This window comes from Sminthopsis crassicaudata, chromosome 4 (genome assembly GCF_048593235.1).
Source record: "Sminthopsis crassicaudata isolate SCR6 chromosome 4, ASM4859323v1, whole genome shotgun sequence".
Lineage (NCBI taxonomy): Eukaryota > Metazoa > Chordata > Mammalia > Dasyuromorphia > Dasyuridae > Sminthopsis > Sminthopsis crassicaudata.
Window position 1 is genome coordinate 110382935 of NC_133620.1, and position 24170 is coordinate 110407104.

At 35.5% G+C, this 24170-nt stretch overlaps 1 protein-coding gene across 4 annotated transcripts in view; it reads right to left on the reverse strand.

Annotated features, from left to right (window-relative positions):
- Positions 1 to 24170, reverse strand: part of PTPN14 (protein tyrosine phosphatase non-receptor type 14) — a 240869-nt gene that overhangs the window by 80019 nt on the left and 136680 nt on the right. For all 4 annotated transcript variants that reach the window (XM_074309148.1, XM_074309144.1, XM_074309145.1 and 1 more), the window contains one exon: positions 4626 to 4723. In XM_074309148.1, coding sequence (XP_074165249.1) covers positions 4626 to 4723 — 98 coding nt within the window. The remainder of the gene's footprint in view (positions 1 to 4625; positions 4724 to 24170) is intronic.

Consider the following 24170-nt stretch of genomic DNA (forward strand, 5'->3'; position numbering starts at 1 on the left):
CTTATATTTACCAAAAAATTAAACATCAAAAGATATATGCTTATAGTCAATAGTATGAAGAGAATAGAAATTTTTTAAAAGAACTTCCCTTTAAAAATTTAGTCAATCCTTCATTCATCAATGTCTTAAATATGTAACTTGAAATCTTAAGAATAACTTGCCATGGGGGCTTTTAAATTTCACTTAATTGGAGAGCTGAAGAACAAACACCATTCCTAACTTTTCATATTTCTGAAGCTGGAAATCCCCACTATAAATCACCCTTGGCAAGACCCTTAGAAATCTTTACTCCTCCTAGACAATTTCACATGTTGAGAGATGCCAAAAATGCCGTTCTTTCTGTTTTCAACTCATAGAGATATGTTCTAGCATACATGAAGATAATCAAATGTGTCTATACCATAAAGAGATGATGGTTCTTAATTCATTATCCATGTGCCCAGAAACATTTTAAGATTTTATTTGTCTTATTAAATTTCATATAAAAGTTTAAAAAAAAGATGACTTTCAGATAAGCACATGTAGGCAAGAAGAAGGCAGAGTTTATTAGTCCTACCCCCTACAAAGATAACAAGGAACTAATTACACGTTGGGTTGAATGTCTTCAAGTATAACAGACTTTCTCCTGTCCGTCAATCCATCTTTTTGTTCAGAGAACTGGAAAACCCATTTCATCGAATGGCTAACACTGCTGTTTAGAATATTTTTCTAATTACACAATAAGACAGGAAAAAGCTGATAAAGCAGAACTAGAAGTTTTATCATAGCTAGGAGTATTAACTTTTTTAAGAGATTAGTGTCTAGGACAATGTACTTCATATTGCAAATACTTAGTAAATGTTTGTACAGTCAAATTCAATAAACATTTGTTAAATATCACATGGAAGAAAGAATGTTGAACAGTGAGATTCAAAGATTAAAAACAGAAAATAGGATCTAGAGAACATCCTTTCCGCTGTAAGGCTATGATACATACTACAATAATAAATACTCTGGGATGGGAATGCATAAATGTGAATAAGCATTTTTGTGTAATTTTAGGGGCAGCTAAGTAGCATGATGGATAGAGTGCTGGGCCTAGGAGGAGGAGAGGAGACTCATTTCCCTATGTTCAAATCTGGCCTCAGACTTTCCTAGCTCTGTGACTCTGGACAAGTCACTTAAGCCTGTCTGCCTCAGTTTCCTCACCTGTAAAATAAATTGGAGAACAAAATGCAAATTCCTCAAAATCTTATCCTTGCCAAGAAAATCCTAGGACACAACTGAACAACTGCATAACAAAAACGTAAGGCTATACATAAAATTACAATTTTGAGAGGAAGAAAATTCTAATAACTAAGGCAACAAGAAAAGACTGAGCAAGAGGTACTTTGTGAGATATGTTCTAAAGAAAGGAGTGAGGGAGCAATGCAATATAGACACAGGGGAGCAGTTATGCAAAAGCATGGAGGGAGGAGGTCAAGTGTTGTGTAATGGGACTAGAAATGAGAGCAGGATGAAAAGGGCAGCATAAGGCTTAAAGACTGAAAATGTAGGTGGCAGCCAGATTGTGGGGGGATTTAAATGCCAGGCTTAGGAGTTGCCACTTTGTCCTAAAGAGCAGAGAGAGCCACTGAAGACTTTGATACAGAGGACGGCACAGTTAGAGCTGTTTTACGAATTTAAATATGCAACTATGCAAAGGAAAGATTAAAGAGGAAAGAAATCAGAGATGGAGAAAGCCAGTTAAAAGGCTATTTATTGCCAACAGTGTTGTTGAGACATAATAAGGGCTCAAAGAAGTTCATGGGCTGGGTGAGAGAAGAGAAGGGGAGGATCACAACAAACTGAACAGGTAAGATGAACTAGGTGAATATGGGTTGGTAAGGTGAGGAAGAGGGAAGAGTCAAAGCTGGAAGACTAGAAGGATAATAGTACCTTTGAAAAAATTAGAGAAATAGGGTGGAGGGTGGGTTTACAGGGAAAGGAGAGGGAATGGAGCAAATAAGGTGGTTTTACTCAATTGAAATGAAAAGGCAACAGCTGAAGACTGATTCCATACAGAAGGCAGTATAGTCTGAAGGCTGGGTTAGGAGAACTGGCTTAGTTCCAGCCCCACCACTATCTAGCTGTATGTACGTATGTATATACATACATATTTGGACAAATCATTTAATTCAGTGATTCTTCATTTTCTCATATGTAAAATGGAGACAAGACACCAAATGAAGTTGAAAGTCCCTTCTACTTCTACAATTCTACAATTCACAGTTCTTCTAAAGGACTGTCCCTGAGTGTTTGAACCAAAATTACTTTGGTTTTTTGGCTCTTAGAGTGAAAAGAAAATCTTTATGATTGTCTCCCCGCACTATACTCAATGTCAGAAAATTTCTGTTTAAATCCTAACTCAATCATTTATTATCAGTATGACCTCAGACAGATCACTAAACTCCTCTCAATCTGTTTCCTCATCTGCAATTCTGGTATAATATCACTAATATTACTAAACTGAAGATTGTTGTAAGTAAAATGTCTTTAAAATCTTAAAGTATAATCAAATGGGAGCTATAGTAATAGCAACAGTTTTTTTAAATTAATTTATTTTTTTTAATTAAAACTTTTAATTTTCAAAACATATGCATAGATAATTTTCAACATTCACCTTTGCAAAACTTTGTGTTTCCATTTTTTTCCCCTCCCTTTCCCTGGTCCCCTCCCCTAGATGGCAAGTAATCCAATATATGTTAAACATATGCAATTCTTTTATATATATTTCTATAATTACAATGGTACACAAGAAAAATCAGAAAAGGAAAAAAAAAGACAAAGAAAACAATTCAAACAAACAACAATAAAAAGAGTGAAAATATTATGTTCTGATCCACCCTCAATTCCCACAGTCCTCTCTCTGGGTGCAGATGGCTCTCTCCATCACAAGATCATTGGAACTGGCCTGAATCACCTTGTTGAATAACAACAGTTTGATATAATGCTATTATACTCCAGGTACTGTGCTGAGATCTTACAAATATCATCTTATTTAATCTTCACAATAACTCTGGCAAGTAGTGTTATTATGATGATGATCCCCATTTTACATATGAAAAATTAAAACAAAAATCAATTAAGTGATTTGCCCAAGATTATTTACAAAGCTAGTGTCCAGGTTGGATTTGAACTTGGGTCTTCTTGATTAGAGACTCAGCACTCTCTAAATATCTATGCTATTTTATATTATAAAAAATTTTTGTCAGAAACCTATTTAAGACTAATTGTAACCAAAATCCAAAAACACCACACACAAACACACACACACACACACAAAAATTCTGGAGGGACTAGGCAGGGAAAGGAGAGAAAGGACATAGAAAAGAAGTAAAATGAGTAGGAAGAAAGGAAAACAGAAACCAGACAAAGGAGGAAAAGAAAGAGAAAGAAAAAAAAATTACATACGAAAGGGAGTGGTAGAATGTCATTACCACTGTCTCAGTGGAACAGCACATTCATGTTAATGATTACATAGTCATGAGGTAAGTTGTCAGTATTCATATATAAACTCGTTTTCTGTTCTCTCAATCTATTTTGTGTACAGAATCGCTTAAGATATAGTTATTCACATGCTACTGTGAGTGGAGCTACTATCTCTCCAGTCACCTACCTGTTTAATAGGATGGAGATATTTTGAAATATTAAACTAAGTATACCTCAAGAGTCTAAAGGAAGCACCCAAGAGGGCTTTGACAGCGAAGTGCAGGAAGTGAAGGGGAAATCACATATTGTAGGCATTCTAACCCTCAGGGCTAAAATTCAGTCCTCTGTTTGAAATGAGGTTCAAGGCACAGTTTCCATAAAAATAATGTCCAAAATAGAAGATGCCAGTTTAGTAATGAATAAGCTACTGGTGGACTCATTCTTGCACATTAATTCACTTTAAATATGATAATTAAAGTATAATATTTAAGTTAAATATAATAAAGTATATTTGTTAAATATAAGTTTAAAAAAGCTTGTTTTAAAGAAAACAAAAAGGAATATTCCAGGTTCGTTTTCAAATTTGGCTTTAAAAAAAGGCAAAGCAAGTCACCATTCAAAAGAATAAAATATAAGCTTTTATATACACAAAGACAAAAAAATTTTGATTCACCTACATGGAACAAACTGAAATATAAATTTACTCTTTTATCTTCTTGCATTACAGTTATATGTTTCTGTTCATCTTCGTAATTAGCTTAAAAGAAATTACACTTTAATGTTTAATGGTCATCAAACTTAAATTATTATAAACCCACAAAACATAACTATACCAATATAGAATAAGCATGAGAAAATGGGACACAAACACAGGAATGAAATTTTAATTACTGGCAGAATGAAAGCTATGAGTCTTCCAAGTTCAATTAGTATTACAAAAGCAAAATTGATTTCCAAAAGATATAGAAATTTCTAAAAATCAGAGCCCTAACTTTTCCTTTTTAAGCTCAGGTTGAGATTGTATAGAAAACAAAAGTGACTGGGAAGGGGTGTGTGAGCTTGCTTTCTACCACGACAAATGCAGAAAAATTAAACCACTAAAAATAAATAAATAAATAAGCCATGATTTCAGCTGAAGAGTATGAAGTGTGGTGGGTTAACTGACTGGACCTTACCTTGTACAGCTAAGCCAGCCAGTCGGATGCCCTGTTCCAGGGTGGATCGCAAGCGTCCATCCAGGACATCTTTTTTGACTTGTAGGTAATACTGATACCTGTATGTAGGAGGGACAAGAACAGAGAATCATGAGAATACACACTTGGCTCCTGGGCCCAGCCACAGAGAGGCTTTTGGACACAAAACTTTTGTGTACACAACAAACCACATTGGTGATATTGATAAAATGCCTTCCTCTTAGTTTATCAGTCCAGGAGATGATTAGGAGTCTTGCCAATATTTATCTGTGTTTGATGTGGCAGGTGCCGCATCTTGTTCATTCTCAGCTGGAGAATATTTTCATCCAGTCACCCGCTTGTACGCCAGCAGACTGAAATGCTGATAAGAGCCAGTTCTTCCTACCAGACTAAGAAAGCAAAATACTTTTCTACACCTGGTCACCCATAACACTAAAGGTTGCCAGAACGAGAGTTGACAACAAGAACAGATTCCTGTATGAGAGCTGAAAGCAGCATGGATTTTTTTTTTTTTTAACTAGAGCATCTTGGGGAAAGTTACAATCGGTTGGAATTTACAACTATAATCAACAATAATACAATTTAGATCTATATGATCAGTACAAATCTACATTTTCATTCTATTCTACAAAGATCTCTGCTTCTTAAAAATCAAGGTGAAGACAAACTACTTTGAGCAATACAGCTTCGACCCACCTACCTGCATAAGGGTGGTAATCTAATGCAATCATATATCTCCGGTCTCAAAACAGCATACCTCAGACAGACACAGGAATGTGCTGCGAGACAACATCAAGCCTCAGACTAGACCATGGACCTCAGAAGCTAAGGATGGGGCCTTACTTTTCTTTGCCATTATAAACGGCATCTTAGAACTACTCAACACTTTGCAATCTCCTTACACCACATGCTTCCTCTCTAGCACCACTCCTCCTAATACTCATCCCCCTTTTCCCCCATCTTCCACATTTCCCTAACTTTGTCTACACACAAATGGCCTTTCTACCCAGACTTAATCAGTAAATGCGGGTTGCCCCAGACTTATTAAAGAGCTTCCAATCCCACTGCATCCAGGACCATCTCCAAACTTCTTGATCTCTCAGGCCACTGGACCCAGATGGCTCTGGAGGGGAAAGTGAGGCAGGTGACCTTGCACAGCCCTCCCTCCCTTAAATCCAATTCACTAGTATATCATGGTATCATATCCATGATGTCATGGTCCTCTTTCAGAAGGAAGGACAAACAACAGCCTAAACCTCCTAGCCATGATTCTCCAGCGTCATTGTAAGCATTAACCAACGTTCATTTCATCCAGCAATAGAAATCTTAATTTTCTACCCTTTTAAACAATTAATTATCAAGGAATTCTGAATAAAAAATAATTAGTAGGCCAAAACCCACGGCCTATTCTACAAATAGAAAATGATCAAGACTCTCCCGAGCTCTTATTTACTATGAATCATACTTTAAGCCATTACCCTTCACTATGATGTCTGAGATAAATGATCCCCTCTCTTTGAAACTTTTGAAACTGAACATTTCTTCTCCCAAATGCCCAATTCACTGTGCTATAGCAAGGGAAAAGAAGAGGTACTGATTGAATCTAGGGGAATGGAAGACACAGTCTCACCTGACAGTAGAGCAAGGAACTCAATACTTTTAAATTCTATTTACTAATGTGTAATTAAAGATTCTCTCTTTTTGCCTCTATAAAAACTATGAAAGAAAAAAGCAAAATTTGGAATCTGAAATTTGAAATTAAAAATTTGAATTTATTAAGCAACTGTGTCAGGTATTAGAATACAAAGTCCTTATGGTCCTCTGCCCTCAAGGAGTTTACATTTTTGGAGATAGATACATTTTCATAATAAAGGAAATCAAGTTATATTAAAATAAATTATAAAAGACAAAGTAATAGGAGGAGGGGTACGAACAAATGGAAATATTAGATAAGACTTTTTTTTTTTTTTTTTAAGAGAAGTAGCAGTTCAGCATCTCCTCAATGGGAGCCAGGGATCCAAGAAGTAGGAGTGAGCAGTATATGGAGAAGCAGTCAGCGCAATGATCCCATTTGTGATTCTTATTCCCTGCATGACTGTAGGCAAAGCACTAAAGCTCCCTGGACTTCAATTTCGTTACCGATACAATGATAGGACTGGAATAGATGGCCTCTATGAGATCTCATCTAACTGCAAATCCATGATCCTAAAAATTAAGAGCAAAGATGCCAATTTGGTTATATCACAGAGTTCATCAAGGGCATTCATGAGTAACCAGACTGGAAAAATAGTCTGGAACCAGACTATAGAGATTTTAAGTGCCAAGAATTGGAATTATATAATTTATAATTACTTTTATTGTTTGTCATAGAATCTCAGATCTGAAAGAGACTTCAAAAGCCATCTGTACACACCAACTCAAAAGTGGTAAGACTCAATAATACACCCAACAGGTCATCATTCAAGCTTTTTTTTCCCCCATTAAGTCTAAATCCCCTCTCTAGAATTCCCACCCATTGTTCCTAGCTTTGACCCCTGGGGTTGGAAAAAAAAGAGTCAGAAAGTCCTTCACATTCTTCAAACAGCTATGATATAATACTAAGCCTTCTCTTCCTCAGGCTTTTCACCAACTTAGCTGCCTTTCCCTGGATGCTCAAGGCCTTTTTGTAAATACGGCACAAAAACCAAATACAACACCCAATCTGACCACTTGAAGATATAGTGAAAATTCACATAATTAGACTTGAACTATATACCTCTCTTAATGCAGCCCAAGATTGTATTAGTTTTACTTATTGCCACTGTATGCTATGAGTGATTTTTTTTCACATTTAGATATTTAAATATTTACATTTGCTAATGAACGCTAACAATGAAATTCTAATTAAAGTTTTATCAAGTTTGTATAAGAGAGATATAGAAAGACAGATAGAGAGTGTATGTGTGTGTGTATAATATTGCTTTCTCAACCTCACTTTTCTTTTTTCTTTCTTTCTTTCTTTCTTTCTTTCTTTCTTTCTTTCTTTCTTTCTTTCTTTCTTTCTGTCTTTCTTTCTTTCTTCTTTCTTTCCTTCTTTCTTCCTTTTTCTTTCTCTTTCTCTCTTTCTTTCTTCCTCCCTTCCTTTCTTCCTTTTTTTGTAATTGGAGTTAAGCGACTTGCCCCTTTTCCCCAAGGGGCTAGGCATTGTGGGATAGTTCTTGGAGGAAACAGCTGCTGAGTTGTATCCAAACTCTACATGACTTTATATCCATGAGGTTTTCTTAGTAAAAATACTTGAGTGTTTTGCCATTTCTTTCTCCAGTGGGTCTTCATTTTATAAATGAGGAAAGGAAAAATAGGGGTTAAGTAACTTGCCCAGGATCATACAGCTAATAAATATCTGAGGCCAGATTTGAACTCAGTTCTTCCTGATTCCAGACCCAGTGCTCTAAGATACCACCAGCTAGTACCCCATCTAGAGAAGAACCAAAGATAAATAGGCACAGCCTCTAACATCAAGGACCTTACAATTTGGTACTAGATGATTATATACAAACAGATTCACAGATTTAGAGCTAGAATACACTTCAAAGGATAACTAGTTCAACCTACACTTTAAACATTAGAGAAAAATGCAAATTAAAATTACAAATAAGTAAATAGGAGTATAAATTGTTAGGACAAGAAAATGACATAGCCTCTTCCTCTTAGGAAGCAATCAAGCATTTTTTTTTTTAAGTAGAAATGTTAAAATCAAATTTTCAATGTTGAGTCTAAATAACCAAAGCAATTTGAAATTGTTCACACCAAGTCATTTTTAGTTTTGTTCTTTCCTTATGGGGATAAGGCCCAGTCTTATCTTTACATTTTTTTTTTTTGGAATTGAGTTAACATTGCTTAAAGATAGCCCTTATTAAAGGTGCCTATAAGTCCAATCACTCCAATTAGTAAAAACTCCAGTAAATCTATACAATAAATGATTTACAATGTTCCATTGCTTCAAGAGGTTCATACATCGTCAATGACAAGAAAGCCTCTTGGTTAAATAGCAGAATTTATCAGTAATAATTCACTTGTGTCCAAGCATATAATATATAAATCAAATTTCCAAATTTGGATGAAAGCGAAGAGAGTTGAGATTTTTTTTTTTTTTGCATTTCAAAATTTTTTTTCTCCATCCCTTTCCCCTATCCCATCAAACTAGATGGCAATTAATCCATTATATGTTAAACATATTCAATTCTTCTATACATATGTCCACAATTATCATGATTCACAAGAAAAATCAGATCAAAAAAGAAAAAAAAATGAGAAAGAAAGCAAAATGTAAACAACAAAAGTGAAAATATTATGTTGTGATCCACATCAGTCCCATAGTTCTCTCTCTGGGTGCTGATAGCTCTCTTCATCATAAGATCACTGGAACTGGCCTGAATCATCTCGATGAAAAGAGCCACATTCATCAGAATTGATCATCACATAATCTTGCTGCTGCCGTGTACAATGATCTCCTGTTCTGCTCATTTCACTCAGCATCAGTTCATATAAGTCTTTCCAGGCCTCTCTGAAAAGATCCTGCTGGTCGTTTCTTATAACACAATAATACAGACATTCATATACCATAATTCATTTAGCCATTCCCCACTGATGGGCATCCATTCAGTTTCCAGTGTCTTACCACTATAAAAAGAGCAGCCACAAACATTTTTGCACGTGTGGGTCCTTTTCCCTTTTTTATGATCTCTTCAGGATACTAGCCCAGTGGAGATGTTGCTGGGGTATGCCCATTTTGATAGCCTTTTGGGCATAGTTCCAAATTGCTCTCCAGAATGGTTGGAGCAGTTCACAACTGCACCAACAATGCATTAGTGTCTCTATTTTCCCATATCCCCTCCAACATTCATGGGTGTAGTGGTACCTCAGAGTTTTCTTACTTTGCATTTTTCTGAAAAAATTTTTAAAAATTATTTACACGTGTAATTGGAGAAAGTATAAAATACAATTTAGAAATAAAACAAATCAAAACAAAACCTAAGATGATCTGAGTTTGAATACTGCCTCAGATACTTGCTGAACGACACTGGATATATCACCTTTTCTGGACTTCAATTTCTTCATCTGTGAGGGCTTGGTCCTTTCTATACTCATGATCATATAGTCCCTGTTGCCTATTATCAATCTTTCTCTGCAACATTTATCACTAGCTACATATTAACAAGGTAAGTCCTAGTTAGGTGCCATTGTGGTACCCAGGATCTTTCTGCCTTGCTCTTTCATCATTCAGTCAGCTGTCCATTAGGGGACTTTTCCAGAAAATGAAGGTGCTCTGACTCCAAAGTGTGTCTTAGTACAGTTTAAGCCATTAAACCTTAAGAGTTTTGTTTAAGATTTAATATCCTAAAACAGCACAAAGACTTTTGCCATTCTCTGTATAATCAAATAAGTCATCCTCATCATTTTAACCAAAGTAATTTTTTAAAAGTTATGTTCTCAAAAGTGAGGACAAGAAGAAGCAGTAATGGTTAACAACTCTTAACTTCACCCGAACAGCAGCGTGTAAGGATGGCTCCATCCTGCCTATCAGAAGTAATTTACTTTCTTTGCCTCTTTCCATCTACCTCTGATACTATTTCTCACAGCTAACCATATTCCATGGTTACCTGTGGTACCTGAAGTCTGGAGGCTGGAGTCAGGAAGACCTGAGTTCAAATCTGATCTCAGATATTCACTAGCTGTGTGACTCTGGGCAAGTCATTCAACCACTGTTTTCCCTAACCTACCGGAGAAAGAAATGGCAAAATGGCAAATTATTCCATTCTCTTTGCTGAGATGGGTCACAAAGAATCAGAAATGATTTGACAACAAAATATGTTTCCATGGTAGATTTGGATGGAGAGAGAAAAAAAAAAAAAACTAAAACTAAACAAGTTTGGAAAGTAGAGAGACAGAATTCAAAGATATAGGTAAGGCTATCTGGTTTAAGAGTTTGATGAAAAATTTCAGGTTAGCAGCTATTTACTCTAACAAAATAAAAAATTAGAATTATTTTTTCCAGGAATCCCAAAAACTCAAATGGCTCTAGGTAAGGTTACTAAGAAAATCCACACTCCTTGCTTTTGAAAAAAAAAAAATTTATCTAAAGGAAAGATGAATTTATTAATTTAATTGCCCAAAGTTACTACAACAGGAGGGAGATATAAGGAAAGATTTGCTGACCACTGAGATTGTTAAACATCAAATGAGATATTTATACAGCTCTCAGCACAGTGTCTAGTACACAGCAGACAGTGACAAATGCCTTTCATCCTTTTATCTATTATTGGGTTATTGAGGGATGCTGGGAAATATTCTTTGTAATTTCACTTATTTTTGTGAAAACAAAGTCTCAGAGTTTTTTTCCTTATCCTATGAATCTCAAAAGTAAGAAATGTTACAAGAGGTCAAACCAATTCTACACAAGAGTCTATCTCTGTTAATGACATATAGATATGGTTTCTGAAATAATTAGGTAACTGATTTCTATGACATACTCCTCAAGAACTTTTCTTGACTCAGACTTTCAATAATTCATTAAAATTCTACCATTTATTCATCCAAATGCTATTACACCTCTTTCAAGCCCATCACTCTGAATTTTACCCAGGACAATTCTATGGGGTAGAAGATAAAAGGAACTACATTTCTGCCTGATTAATAATTACCAAGTCTGGTCAATGACTATTGTCTTCTCTGAAAAGACTTAGAAGCCCCATGATTGTGACATTCATAGACACTCATCAAAGATCAGTGCCTGTTTGTTGGTTCAGATAGGAAACAAGGAATTAAATAAGGCTCTTTCATCAGTTTTATGTGAATGGTTATTCTCAGTTGCTTAACTTGTGGAACAACCATCCAGACTTCTAGCTTTCCCCCCCTTCTGGCATAAACATTTCTCCTAGAGATTAGGGAGAGGGTTGGGGGTAAGGAAAAATGATAGAGCAAATTTGTACTTTAATCCTTTGTTAAATGGGAGGAGAGCTATAAAGATGCCTATGAAGGTAGAAGACAAAAAAGGAAAGAAAAGAGGAAAAGAAGTCAGTTTAAATCTTAGTCACTAAAGATATCATTCCTCCCCCCCCCCCAGGCTGGGGTTAAGTGACTTGCCCAGAGTCACACAGCTAGGACGTGTTAAGTGTCCGAGACCAGATTTGAACTCGGGTCCTCCTGAATTCAGGGCTGGTGCTCTATCCACTGTGCCACCTAGCTGCCCCCTAAAGATATCATCTTTAAGGAAATCACATCCCATTTATTCTGGGGAGCTTTATAGTTATAAAATCTGATGATTAATCCCAGTGCTCAAGTCTTCCATCATCAAATGAAAAACAGTATCTGGGAAGGCAGAGAACCCAACCAGTCAGTTCATTGATTTGCTGCCCCCTTTGCCTGTTCAACCTCAATATCTCACAGAATTGGTTGGACCTTGAAATTCTAGAATCAAAATTTTAGGTTCAAAAGTTGTTGATGTTTTAAGAAGATAAAAAATGGATATACTATTTAGAAATAGTCAACTATAACACTTAGTCTTTTGTACTTGTCTCACCACACTTACTGAAAGCTGCTCAGTTTTGTTCTTTAATCCAGGCTTGAGTTAACAGACAATTAACTCACTGCATTGTATCCATACAGTCAACATACCTGTGATTATGCAAAGGTGTGAATCATCACGGAAAAAGGACAGGGAAAATCTAAAATCTGGCAATGACAACCTTGAAGTATCTTATTTTTTCTACTAGTCTTCTGCAGACAACAAGCAGTAATCTTGTTGGGGCTTGCATGGCTGATATACAAACACACAAACACTTTCTCTCTCTCTCTCTCTCTCTCTCTCTCTCTCTCTCTCTCTCTCTCTCTCTCTCTCTCTCTCTCTCTCTCTCCCTCCCTCCCTCCCTCCCTCCCTCCCCCCTCCCCCCTCCCTCCTTCCCACCTCCATCTTTCTGTCTCTCTCTGTCTCTCTCTCTCTGTCTCTCTGTCTCTCTCTGTCTCTCTCTCTCTCTCTGTCTCTCTCTGTCTCTCTCTCTCTCTCTCTCTGTCTCTCTCTCTCTCTCTCTCTCTCTCTCTCTCCCCCCCTCCCCCCCCACCCCCTCCCTCCCACCTCCATCTTTCTGTTTCTCTCTGTCTCTGTGTCTCCGAGAAAAGTTCAATTATGGATTCTGGGAATCACTAGATTCCTGCATTTATCTATTACTAATCCTGTTTTCTGGGAGGGTCACTTGACCTCTTAAATACTTATGTTCTGTGAGTCAAAGAATTAGAATTCTCTCCTAAAAAGGATGGTGTGAAATACAGACACATATACACACCTTTCTGAACTATGCTATGAAAAAAAGGCAGTGATAGCAAGTATTGCAAGAGAGAAGGCATGCTATGACCTGATCCTTGCTTTCTGCCCTTGAACTCTTGCATTAATTATAACAAATTACAGGGAGAACAAGTATAGTTTATAAGTATAATAAATTCCCTAATAATAGCCTATAATTTAATCAGGGTTATTCCTGATTTTATTTTTTCTAAACAACACATTTTAAAGGAGAATATAGAGAATCTCACTTCTACTCAGAGATCCAGACTTTTTCTTTTCATTCCTATTTTATGTCATTAAACATAACATCTTTAAAAACTACAAAACTAAAAGTCTTCCTGAAAGCCAGCTGGGGAAGAGGAAAAGTCATGGGAAGTAAACTAAATGAGGATGATACTATTTTGAGAAAAGTTGATGAAACAAGCAGAAAACCCCAGGTCCCCCCCAAAAAAGATATTTTGCCATATTATTTGATATAAATAAGTTTACAAAACTGGTAAATGGAAGCCAAAAGGGAAAAGACCACATTCCTTGGAGTACACGTTGAGAAATGTTAAGAGCCATACAGCCAGGGTTTTTAAGGAAAAGGAAGAGGGAAGGAAGGGGTTGGAAAAACATATCACAGTAGAAGTTAGACCAGAATTCAAGAAAATAAGTTCTGAGTGTCTAATAACAGCAGCAAAATGTGTGGCAAACCAAAAATAATTGTGATCTCTCTTCAATCTTTCAAAATATTTAAGAAAGAGAAGAATACAATTTAAATTTTCTTCAGGCTAAGTAGTTCTGCTGCTTTCAAGGGATCTCCAGATAATGTCACTTTTTGCCCTGATCAAAGCCCTCTCTCTCTAAATGTGCTCTCATTTGTTAATATCTATCCTAAAAGATGATACAGAACTCAATGCTGCAGGTGAGATCTGAAGGCCCAGAACAGTACAACTGTCACCCTTAATCACAGTGATTCAATTAGTATAGTCGAATATTGTAATGATAATCAATTGTGAAAGGCTTAGCTACTCTTATCAACCCAGATGAAAAATGCCATTTATTTCCAGAAAATAAAATGAGTACAGACTTTGAAGCATGTTGTTTTTCACTTTCTTCATTTTTCTTGCTTTTTGTCCAAATGGCTAATATAGAAATAGCGTTTGAATGACCTCACATGTATGATGAATATCATATTGTTTCCTTCCCTATGCTTTGGGGTAGGGGGAATTTGAGGGAAGGTGACAATTTGGCACTCAACATTTTTAAAAATTAATATTAAAAATAAATAAATGCATTTGTAAGCTGCAGGAAATGAATGACAATTTGAACATTTTCTCCTCAGTAATTCAGTTTTTAAAAATCATTAAGAAAAAAAGCATAAAAAACAAAAAAACAAAACAAAAAAAAACATCCAGTGATGAGGTCAGTCCTTTTTAACTATACAAAAATTGTTATCTAAACTTGTGTAAATTTACTACATCCTTATTAAATTCTCCACTTCATTTTCCCTATGTAGAGATCCTCCATGAAGTTGATTTTCTCCCTCATTGAGCAAGATCAAAAGAACCTAATGCAACTCTAAATGTACGTGTTTGAATAAGCACATCTTTTTAGCCATATCCCAGGTCTTCGAATTAAATGTAATTCTTCCTTTCTGGGCATTAACAAAATGAAAACAAACAAACAAACAAACAAACAAAAACCCCACAATTAAGCTTAATGAAATATCATGACATTCAGTGTGTTGCCTTATAAACATACAGGTTATTCGCAATTTCAAATATATGCAATATCAAGACAACCTATTACAATTTATTGAATATTGCATTTTTTTTTCTGAGCTTTTAAAAGAGATGGGGCATTAAGAATAACTTCTAATGTAACTACCTCTCTATCTCATTCCCCACAAAAAGAAATTCATGGAAAAATCAGTCCTCATTTAAAGGCCAAAATATACATCAGCTTTAAATAGTATTATGAAATAATTTCTCATCCCAAGTAATCTGGAGAACTACTGAATGGGTGAAGAAATTATTTTTTGTTAGCAGCAGAGAATGAGCATTAATTAAACATCCATAAGATGTATCATCCACTGAGTTACTCTGATCTTCTCAATCACCATGAGAGATAGGTGTTATTATTAACCCCATTTTACAGCTGAGGACATTGAGGCAGACAGAAGTTAAGTGCTTTGCCTTAGCTCACATTGGTAGTAAGTGTCTGGGGTCATATTTGAACTCAGATCTTCGGATTCCAAACCCAGAGCTCTATCCATTGTGCCATCTAACTACCTCTAAACTAGTACATTTATATGCCTCAAGACCAAAATCTTTTTGAAATTAAAGCTTGGAAAGAAAGAGAAATGGTGTTTGCAAAAAGACATATTTAATTGCAGGTTGGTGGTACAGAGATTCCCAGCCCATATGTTACTTCTTTCACTGTCCTGTCCAGGACATTATTGCAGAGTATATATGTCAGTCAATTTTTGGTGGTTTCTGCACTTTACATAGGGATCCCTGATCCTGGATAAGAGGTATGTGCTAGATGAAATGAACCTAAAGTGATCTGTCTGCCCTGCAGTCCACTGAAATTCTAATCAAACAGATGAGTCGGGTATCAGCTCACACTGAGAGGTCAGACACACTGCTTTGATATGGTCCATTTGCTCTGTGGCAATTGGTTCAGCCTACCTCTGTGAGCTACCAAGCAGCAAATTATAAACTTAGAGAAATAAATCACAGCTGGGCCCCAACTGCGAGGAGTTAAATGATCTTGTTGGGTAAAGGGAATACAAACAAAGGTACAATAAGACTCACTGCTAATTAGCCAACTGAAAACCTCTCATCTAAATTCCTGCCGTGCAATAAATCCAGAACTCGTCTCCCTTATGCTACTAATAGATATCTCTTGACTCATCAGTTCAAAATATACACCTGTCTGCCCTGAAAGGCATGTGTTTATACCATTACCCACAATGCCACTGTGGGAAAAGGTACCTTAAATTACATATGGAGGTAGGATGATTCAACTACTTAGAGATTTGCTTTTCTGGTAGTTGGCCAGGTTAGTGGCTAAGCTGGTTTGCATAATATACTAAAAATTTTGGTGAACCTGCAGATGCAGCAGTAACAAATAATGTAGTTTGTAATCTGCACTCTCTGGGGAAAAATTAAATAAAACAAATGATACCATGATGTAGCTAGAAGAAGAGCTACTTTTGTGAGATGTACAAGATATTTTTATCATATCTACTTAAAGGTAACTTGATTTTTTATATACATTTACAACTTTAAAAAAAAAAAACCCACTCTCAATTCTTAAAGAATCAAAATTTCAGAAACAGGTCGCCTAAACTTTCTTCTGATTCTTTGAAATATCCTTTATTTTAGAGGTGTATGCCATCGCTGAAACATATCACAAACCCTCTATGAATGAAAAACTCATTACCTCAGGACAGTGAATTTCTATACTCAGCCAAGCTGTTTCCTTGGGAAAATATCTATCATAGGTTCTGTGCTTACAAACTCTTCCTAGGAGTTGGAGGCGTCCAGTTATGTCAAATTCAACACATATACTGAGTGTCCCCAAAAATCTTACTTCAATTTTAGACTATTAAAACTTAATTATAATTACATTAATACAGCACTCATGCTATCAAAACTTTAAATTGCATGAAGACTTTTCAAATATCCTATACTTTTTCCTTCCCCAAAAAATATATATTTTTTTTAACATATAGCTTAACTTTTTTTAACACACATTTCTTTATGAATCATCTTGGGAGAGAAAAATCTGAATAAAAGGAAAAAAAAAAACACAACAGATGAGGAAAAAAAAAAACAGAAAAAGAAAATGAACATAGCCTGTGCTGATTTACATTCAATCTCCAAAGTTGTCTTTCTGTATAGCATTTTCCATCCAAAGTTTATTGGGATTGCCTTGGATATCCTTATAATTCTTGTACAAAAATCAAAAATCAAATAGAAATGGGAGCCAACAACCAATATAAGGATGCTTGCATAAAGATCCCTATGGGATACAAATTGATTTTGAAAACCACAAATTGACATTATCTATTTCCTATTGTGTTTTTTATGTATTTTGCTAAATATTTTTTAATTACCTTTTAATCAGGTTTGGCAGCTGTTTTAACACTTTTGCTTTACATGCTTTCCAACCACCTAAGAGCTACTTCATAGAGGTATTACTAATTATGGAGATGAGCAAGAATAGGTTTCATCTTTGGCTGATGGATTTGGTCAAAGGAGGAAGAGGAAATGAAGGAGAAAGAGAAGATGAAAAAGGGAAGAAGAGAAGATTATACTCTGTACAATGCACCAACCAATCTTTCTCAAATTCAAAAAAGCTTCACAAACTATGACCTAATGTCACTGCTTCTTCCCTTCAGATCACTCTACTTAGGATTCCTTTGTAAATAAAAGGCAATACAATCAATTTTGATAATATGTTACTAAAGTCCTCATTTTTGCATACTCTAGGTTTAAACTGGCTTCAAATCCTGGATTTCTTTTAGTTTTTGTGCCCCTCTGACACTGCTTAATCATTTTCTGTATATAATATGTTATTGTTTTTTAAAATCTGCTGATATTGTTGACACATAAAAGAATCACTAATATTTTAACTCAAATTTAAGGTCTTTCAAAAATGTCCAGAGGGGAAAACAATCAAAGTCAAAATAGGATGTGCATTAGCAAACATCAGAATATCATGGCAAAGAAATATGCCAGACAATCAGAAACCTGGGCTTTCCTGGAGTGATGCTACTCCCCAACAAACATTGATCTACATCCCTTCTCTATTTAAGCCATAGATTATTTGAAGACAGGAATCATATTAAAAATCAATGTCAATTCTAGATCTAAAATAAATTAGTAAATAAGTATTTGTTAATTACCTAAAGGTTGAAAAAACCTGCTTTTCCCATACCAAAATAAAAATTATGGTACCTGACATCAGGAAGTTTTTAATACTTCCTAGTCCTTAACAATCACTTCAAGGTTTACAAAGTACTTCCACATATTATCTCATTTGATCTTCAGAACAATCCTGTGAGATGAGAGAAGGGGAGGAAGAAAGGGGAGGAAAGGAACCAGCATTTATTATGCATCTATTTATATGCCTTACAAATATTATGTAATTTGATCCTTGCAAGGTAGGTGCTATTATGATCCCCATTTTATAGGGAAGGAAACAATCAGACAGAGCTTGAGTGACTTGTCCAGGATTACACAACTAGTAAATATCTGAAACCAAGTGGTCCAGAAATAATTTTTTTCAATGGCAACAAGAGCAGATTTAGACAACTGTCACAGTACTGAAAAAACAGATTTGTTCTATTTGGCTCCAAAAGGAAGATCTAAAGAAAACAGGTGGAACAAGCAGTCTGGTACAGCAGACACAGTGTTGGATCTGGGGGCAAGAAGATAATTACTGTGTGACCCTGGATTAGACACTCCTAATGTCCTCAGCCTCAGTTTCCTCATCTGCAAAAAAAAAAAAAAAAAAAAAAGGTGGACTTGATAACCTCTCCAATCTCTTCTAGTTCTAAATTTGTGATCCTACACTATGAGTTTCCAAAGAGGAAAAACAATTTCTAAAAATTAGAGTAAAACAAAAGTCAAATGATTGGCTTAGGAGGTAGTAAATTTTCCTATCCTCTTCCAATTCTTCCTCTTCTTCATCTTCCTTTGTCTTCTCTTTTCTCCTCCTTTGACCGAATCCATCACACAAAGATGAGACCTATTCTCACTCATCTCCAAACATAGGAAAACCTCTATGAAGTAGCTGTTGGATTGTTGGAGAGCACGTATAACAGAGGTGTTAAAACATCTGCCAAACCAGATTAAAATGTAACTGGGAAATACTTAGCAAAATAAATAAAAACAATAGAAGATAGATAATGTTAACATGTGGTTTTTCAAGTAAAAGATAGATGACCTCTGAGAAAGAATACTATAAAAGGGATCAAAAACAAGTTAGTTTCAAGGTGCTCTAAGGTTCTTTCGGAGATCCTTCTGAGAATTTTCCTTTTAAGAAAACTGAGGAACAAAATATCTCCAATTGTATCCCAAATGTTTAGTATACTTGCGTGTATCTCTGTATATAGTTTTTTAAAATAAATCTTTGCTGATTAAATTCCCCCCAATATCCCTCAAAAAAATCTGAATTATGTGTTCTTTTGGAAGAAAGACTCTTATATATAAAATAGAAAAAATTAGTTGTAATACTAAAGGATAGTTGGTTTTATAACTCTAATATCAAAGCAACTCAGTGGGAGATAATACACTAAGGACAACCTGAGTATCCAAAGACTTCTAATGTTTCCATTGGAAACCTCTGCAACTGAAGAGAACATTGGTTTTAGTGACCAAATAAACCTTAGAAACAAATCAGCTGGACATGGCTCTTTCCAACAATGAGATGATTCAGATCAGTTCCAATGATCTTGTGATGAAGAGAGTGGTCTACACCCAGAGAAGAGGACTGTGGGAACTGAGTGTGGACCATAACCTAGTATTTTCACTTTATGTTGTTTGCTTGCATTTTGTTTTCTTTCTCATTTTTTTCCTTCTTGATTCGATTTTTCTTGTGCAGCATGATAACTGTATAAATATGTGTACATATATTGGATTTAGCACATATTTTAACTACTTAACATGTATTGGACTATCTGCCATCTAGGGGAGGGGGTGGGGGGAAGGAGGGGAAAATTTGGAACAGAAGGTTTTGCAAGGGTCAATATTGAAAAATTACCCATGCATATGTTTTATAAATAAAAAGCTTTAATTAAAAAAAAAGAAACCAATTAGCACATCCAAGGATGCCTGAGCAAGTGGTAAACATGTGATACCCAATATTTCTAGATGAGAATCTTAAAATTTGGAACTATTTCCCAGAGTCAAAGAATAACTGAAGAAGGGATCAAAAAACTAGGCAGTAGGAGCTCCTGCAGGTCCAGAGTAGGAATACTGACATTAAAAAAAAAAAAAAAAACAACCAGCAGAAAGTTCTCAGCACATTACTGCATGAATCCAGGGACTGGGATGGAAGATGATTTTTAGTATATTAAATGAATAATTATGTCTTTGTAGAATCTTCAAAAAAAAAAAAACAGCTGAAGATATCAAGTGTGGCAACAGCTGCCAAAGATAAAATGCCAATCCAGCAACAACTCATAGCCCAAGAATCTTGCATCTTCCTACACTGCAATTTTTGCCAAATTCTTGCTGATATTTTCAAGTGCAGAAAGAACAGCCTCCACACAAATCCTCCTTTCAAATCCCTTGTGAGGACTGAGGATTAAATGAACATATATTCCCTCCCATTTGCTTGTGGAGTGTGGTTTGTTTGGTTTGTTTGTTGTTGTTTTTTTTACATTTTGTTTTGTTTTTTAGATTTTAAATATCTCAAAGCAGGAAGAAGAAAAAAAAAAAAGGACTAGAGAGAGAATGGAAAAACCTCTGGAAAAGGGATACTTAAAAGACTTACATATAATGTAAAACAAATTATTATTCCATTTGTCTCATACTCAATCAGTGGTCGGAACATGATTTGATGGGTAGGAATAGCAATTAACAAAAGAGAAATTGACAGGTTTTTTTTATATGAAATGCATTTTCCTATGACTAATGTGTCAAGGAAGACCCTGTTTTGTGGGAGAAGAGACCTTGTACTAGACAGTCCCATACCTCACAGGCCATCCTGACTACTCCTAGGGAGGAAGTATTCTAAATTCATCTTTGTACCCCAAGAGACTAATGGGCAGAGTCTACCGCAATCTCAAAGCTGTCCCTAACAACAAGCCATGATACACATGAGAGCAGTGACATCATCATTAAGGTCACATATGGTCAAACAAGAAGGTCACTCAATCACCTGATAAGACTGCAATTTCAGAAAGGACATCACAGCAGGTGTATTACATAATAGAAAAATGGCCTTAGAGTCAGGGAGACCAGAATTCACATCTATCCTCAGCTACTTTGGACAAGCCACTCAACTGGTCTACCTCAGTTTCCTCATCTGAAAAATGGATTTGACAATAGCATTTACTTCCCAGAGTTTTTGAAGGATAAAATGAAATACTACTTGTAAAGTTCTGTTATTATTATTATAAGTTATTATTAAAATTATTATTATTCTAAGTGACAAAATCAGAATGCAAACAGATTCTCCGACTCCAAATTGGAAAACTACTTAGTGGGTGTAAAAGGTACCCGTGGTCCTCTCCAGGACCATTATTAAATAATTAAGGAAGCATTCTGGATTTTCCCTACCATGCTTGGATGATATTTACTTTAGTCTCCTTCTCCCATCATTTTTTGGTTTTCCTTTATGTATTGTCTTCCTCCAGTAGAAGGCAAATGCATCGGGAATAAATCATCTTTTTTTCTGCTTATATTTGTATTCCAAGGACTTAGCATAATGTCTAGCAAATAGTAAGCAGTTAATATGTGCTTATTGCTTACCTAATTGCTTGATTATTCAAGTATTGATTAGATTAGATTGTCTCTAAAGTTACATCAAGTTGTTGAGTGTCTATAATGGAAAACTGGAAAACAAATCAATCAATAGGGTTTGAGGGACAATTAAACAACATAGGCCCATGGTAAGGACTGCATGATTTCCCAACTGCAATACAAACTGGAGTCCTCTTCTCAGTTCTTGGCCAAAATCATTGCAGGTCCATAGCCCCTTATATACTAAGATTCAATATAGAGATGAACTAACTTAATGCATGTTACATTGATATGTCTCCAAAAGCAGAATTGCAAGAAAGCCTCCTTTGCAAAAATGGAACTCTTATTGAATATTTATGGAAAAAATGCAAACTGTTTCTTCACCATCTCATATGAGGTATCTGCAGAGTTGTTGAAGCCATGTTTGTAAGAAATGACAAAAATAAGTACTTAGTCCCTGATTTCTGATTTTCCTATGATTATCATGTTCCATAGTTTTGGGCCATGTAGTATCATTGGGGAAAAAAATGATATAAAAGAATGAGTTTGGTGAGCAATTAAACAATATGGGCGTCTTATAAAGACTGAATGAATGCCCAGCTATGATACAATCTAATGCTCTCCTCTCACTCAATTCTGGGTCAAATTCATTGCCTATCTATATAGCATCTCTTAGATAATAAGATTCTTAGAGATGAACTAACTTAATATGCTGCTCATTCAATTTGTCAGGGGAGCATTCTTCATCAACTTTATTTTCCCAAACTGAATAGCTTGGTCAGACTATTTCATTTTTTGGTGAGGGGAAGGGGTAGCAGTATCCTTAGCAACTAGAAATAAGTGTTTGTTGAATTTTACTGATGAAACACTATACAGTTCTGGGACTTGAAGAAACTAGCACCATGAGATGGGAGCATCTGTAGAATTACATTAACAAGAGGGATTCTTTCTCTTTGAACTTTGTGCACAATATCTTCTGTCACACTAGAAAATACCTTAGTTAATGATTTTTCCAATTTGGTTTCTCAGTTGTCCCATTTTGTCTACTTGGTTTTAATATTTAATAGAATATCTCCATTGTCACATGCATCATGTAATCTACTATGACTTTAACATATGCCTGGAAGCCATTCTGTTTAAGACTTCATTTTAAAAAAAATCAATGAACAATAAACACAGCAGGTCCTAACTTCTCAGTCAGATATGATTGGTCAGTCAAAGAGAGAATCTGTAAAAATCTATCAGCTTGCCAACTCAGGCTGTGCACTGGGATGAAGGCAGTCTATTCTTACAAAGATTTTATAAAATGAGAAGGCAGCCATATGGACCAGTAACTATAGACCTCGATTACTTATTATTATTTTTTTAAGAACTGTCCTTTTCCATTTATTTAGGTTCATTAAAACTTGGAAAATTTTTTTAAAAAATCAAGCCCTGAATGCTTTTCAAATTGTGTCATTCAGAGCAGATTTCTTCTATAAACATCTGGTCAATTCAGCCTCTTCCTGTCTTCTTAACTATCACTACTACTTTCTCACAGAGTACATCATATGCTGAGATGTGTTAGAATCTAAAACCAGTGTTTCTACTATTATCATAGATAAAGAAGAGATAAATTTTAATTCAATAAACATTTATTAGACTCTACTACATGTATGTGACACTAAATTAGGCACTAAGGATAGGAGAGAGGAAGTACATCTGTGATGTCATTGATATGAGGAACTCCTACCAGTGTAAGTCAGCATCTTCTCTCATTCATATCATCTCAGAGAGTTAAATTGTTTAGAGCACTAAGAAGTAAAATGACTGCCCAAGATCATTTATGTTAATAATAATGTTAGTTATGTTAAAGACAGAAAAGAAATATATGGATTTAATAAACATTAATTATTACTTACTATCTATGATCTGATTCTCATGAGAACAGTAATAATATCCCCTGGGGGGACCCAGTCTCATGTGAACCCTACAGTTGTAGAACTATAATACTAGCCTAACTTGCTGCTCATCACAATTCAACTTAACAAGCATTTATTAAATGTCTCTTGTGTGCTCAGGCCAGCACCTGGCATGTAGAAAGCACTTAATAAAAGCTTGTTGATTGACTACGAGGAGACCCATGCTAGGGATGGGAAATACAAACATGCACAAAATGAAAACTAGATTTTATACTTTGGTCAGGGGGAAGGGAGGGGACAAATATCAAATAAAGGTTAATCATATTACTTTAAATGGAAAAAGATATAAATTGGCATTTATATTAAAACCATAAGAATATTAAGAAAACAAAAAAAATTGAGAAACAGGAAAAACTGAGAAAAAGAAAAAAAGGGGGGGGGGGCAAAGCTTGAATATTATAATTCCCTATCCCTCCTCTTAGGCTTGGTTTGTTTTTATAAGACATCACCTAAAACTGGCACTATTTTTAGGCTAGCAAGCTAAGTCCTGCATAAATTCCATGTAAGACATTCAGCCCCAACTGCAAATTCACCACTTGCCCATGTGCCAGCACATTCTACAGCACCTCTTCCAAGCCATGTACATGGGCATGAAAGTATTTAGGTGTGCCCAGGAAGATTCCGTTCCGAGATTGAGGATGTCCAACCCAGATATTTTTCTCTATAGGAACAAACCATGCATTGGATTAAAATTTAAACTAGTCACAGGCTCTTCCAGAATCATAGAATTGGAGTTAGAAGGGAACATAACAATTTAAAACAAACTCAAAAGTACTACTCAAAT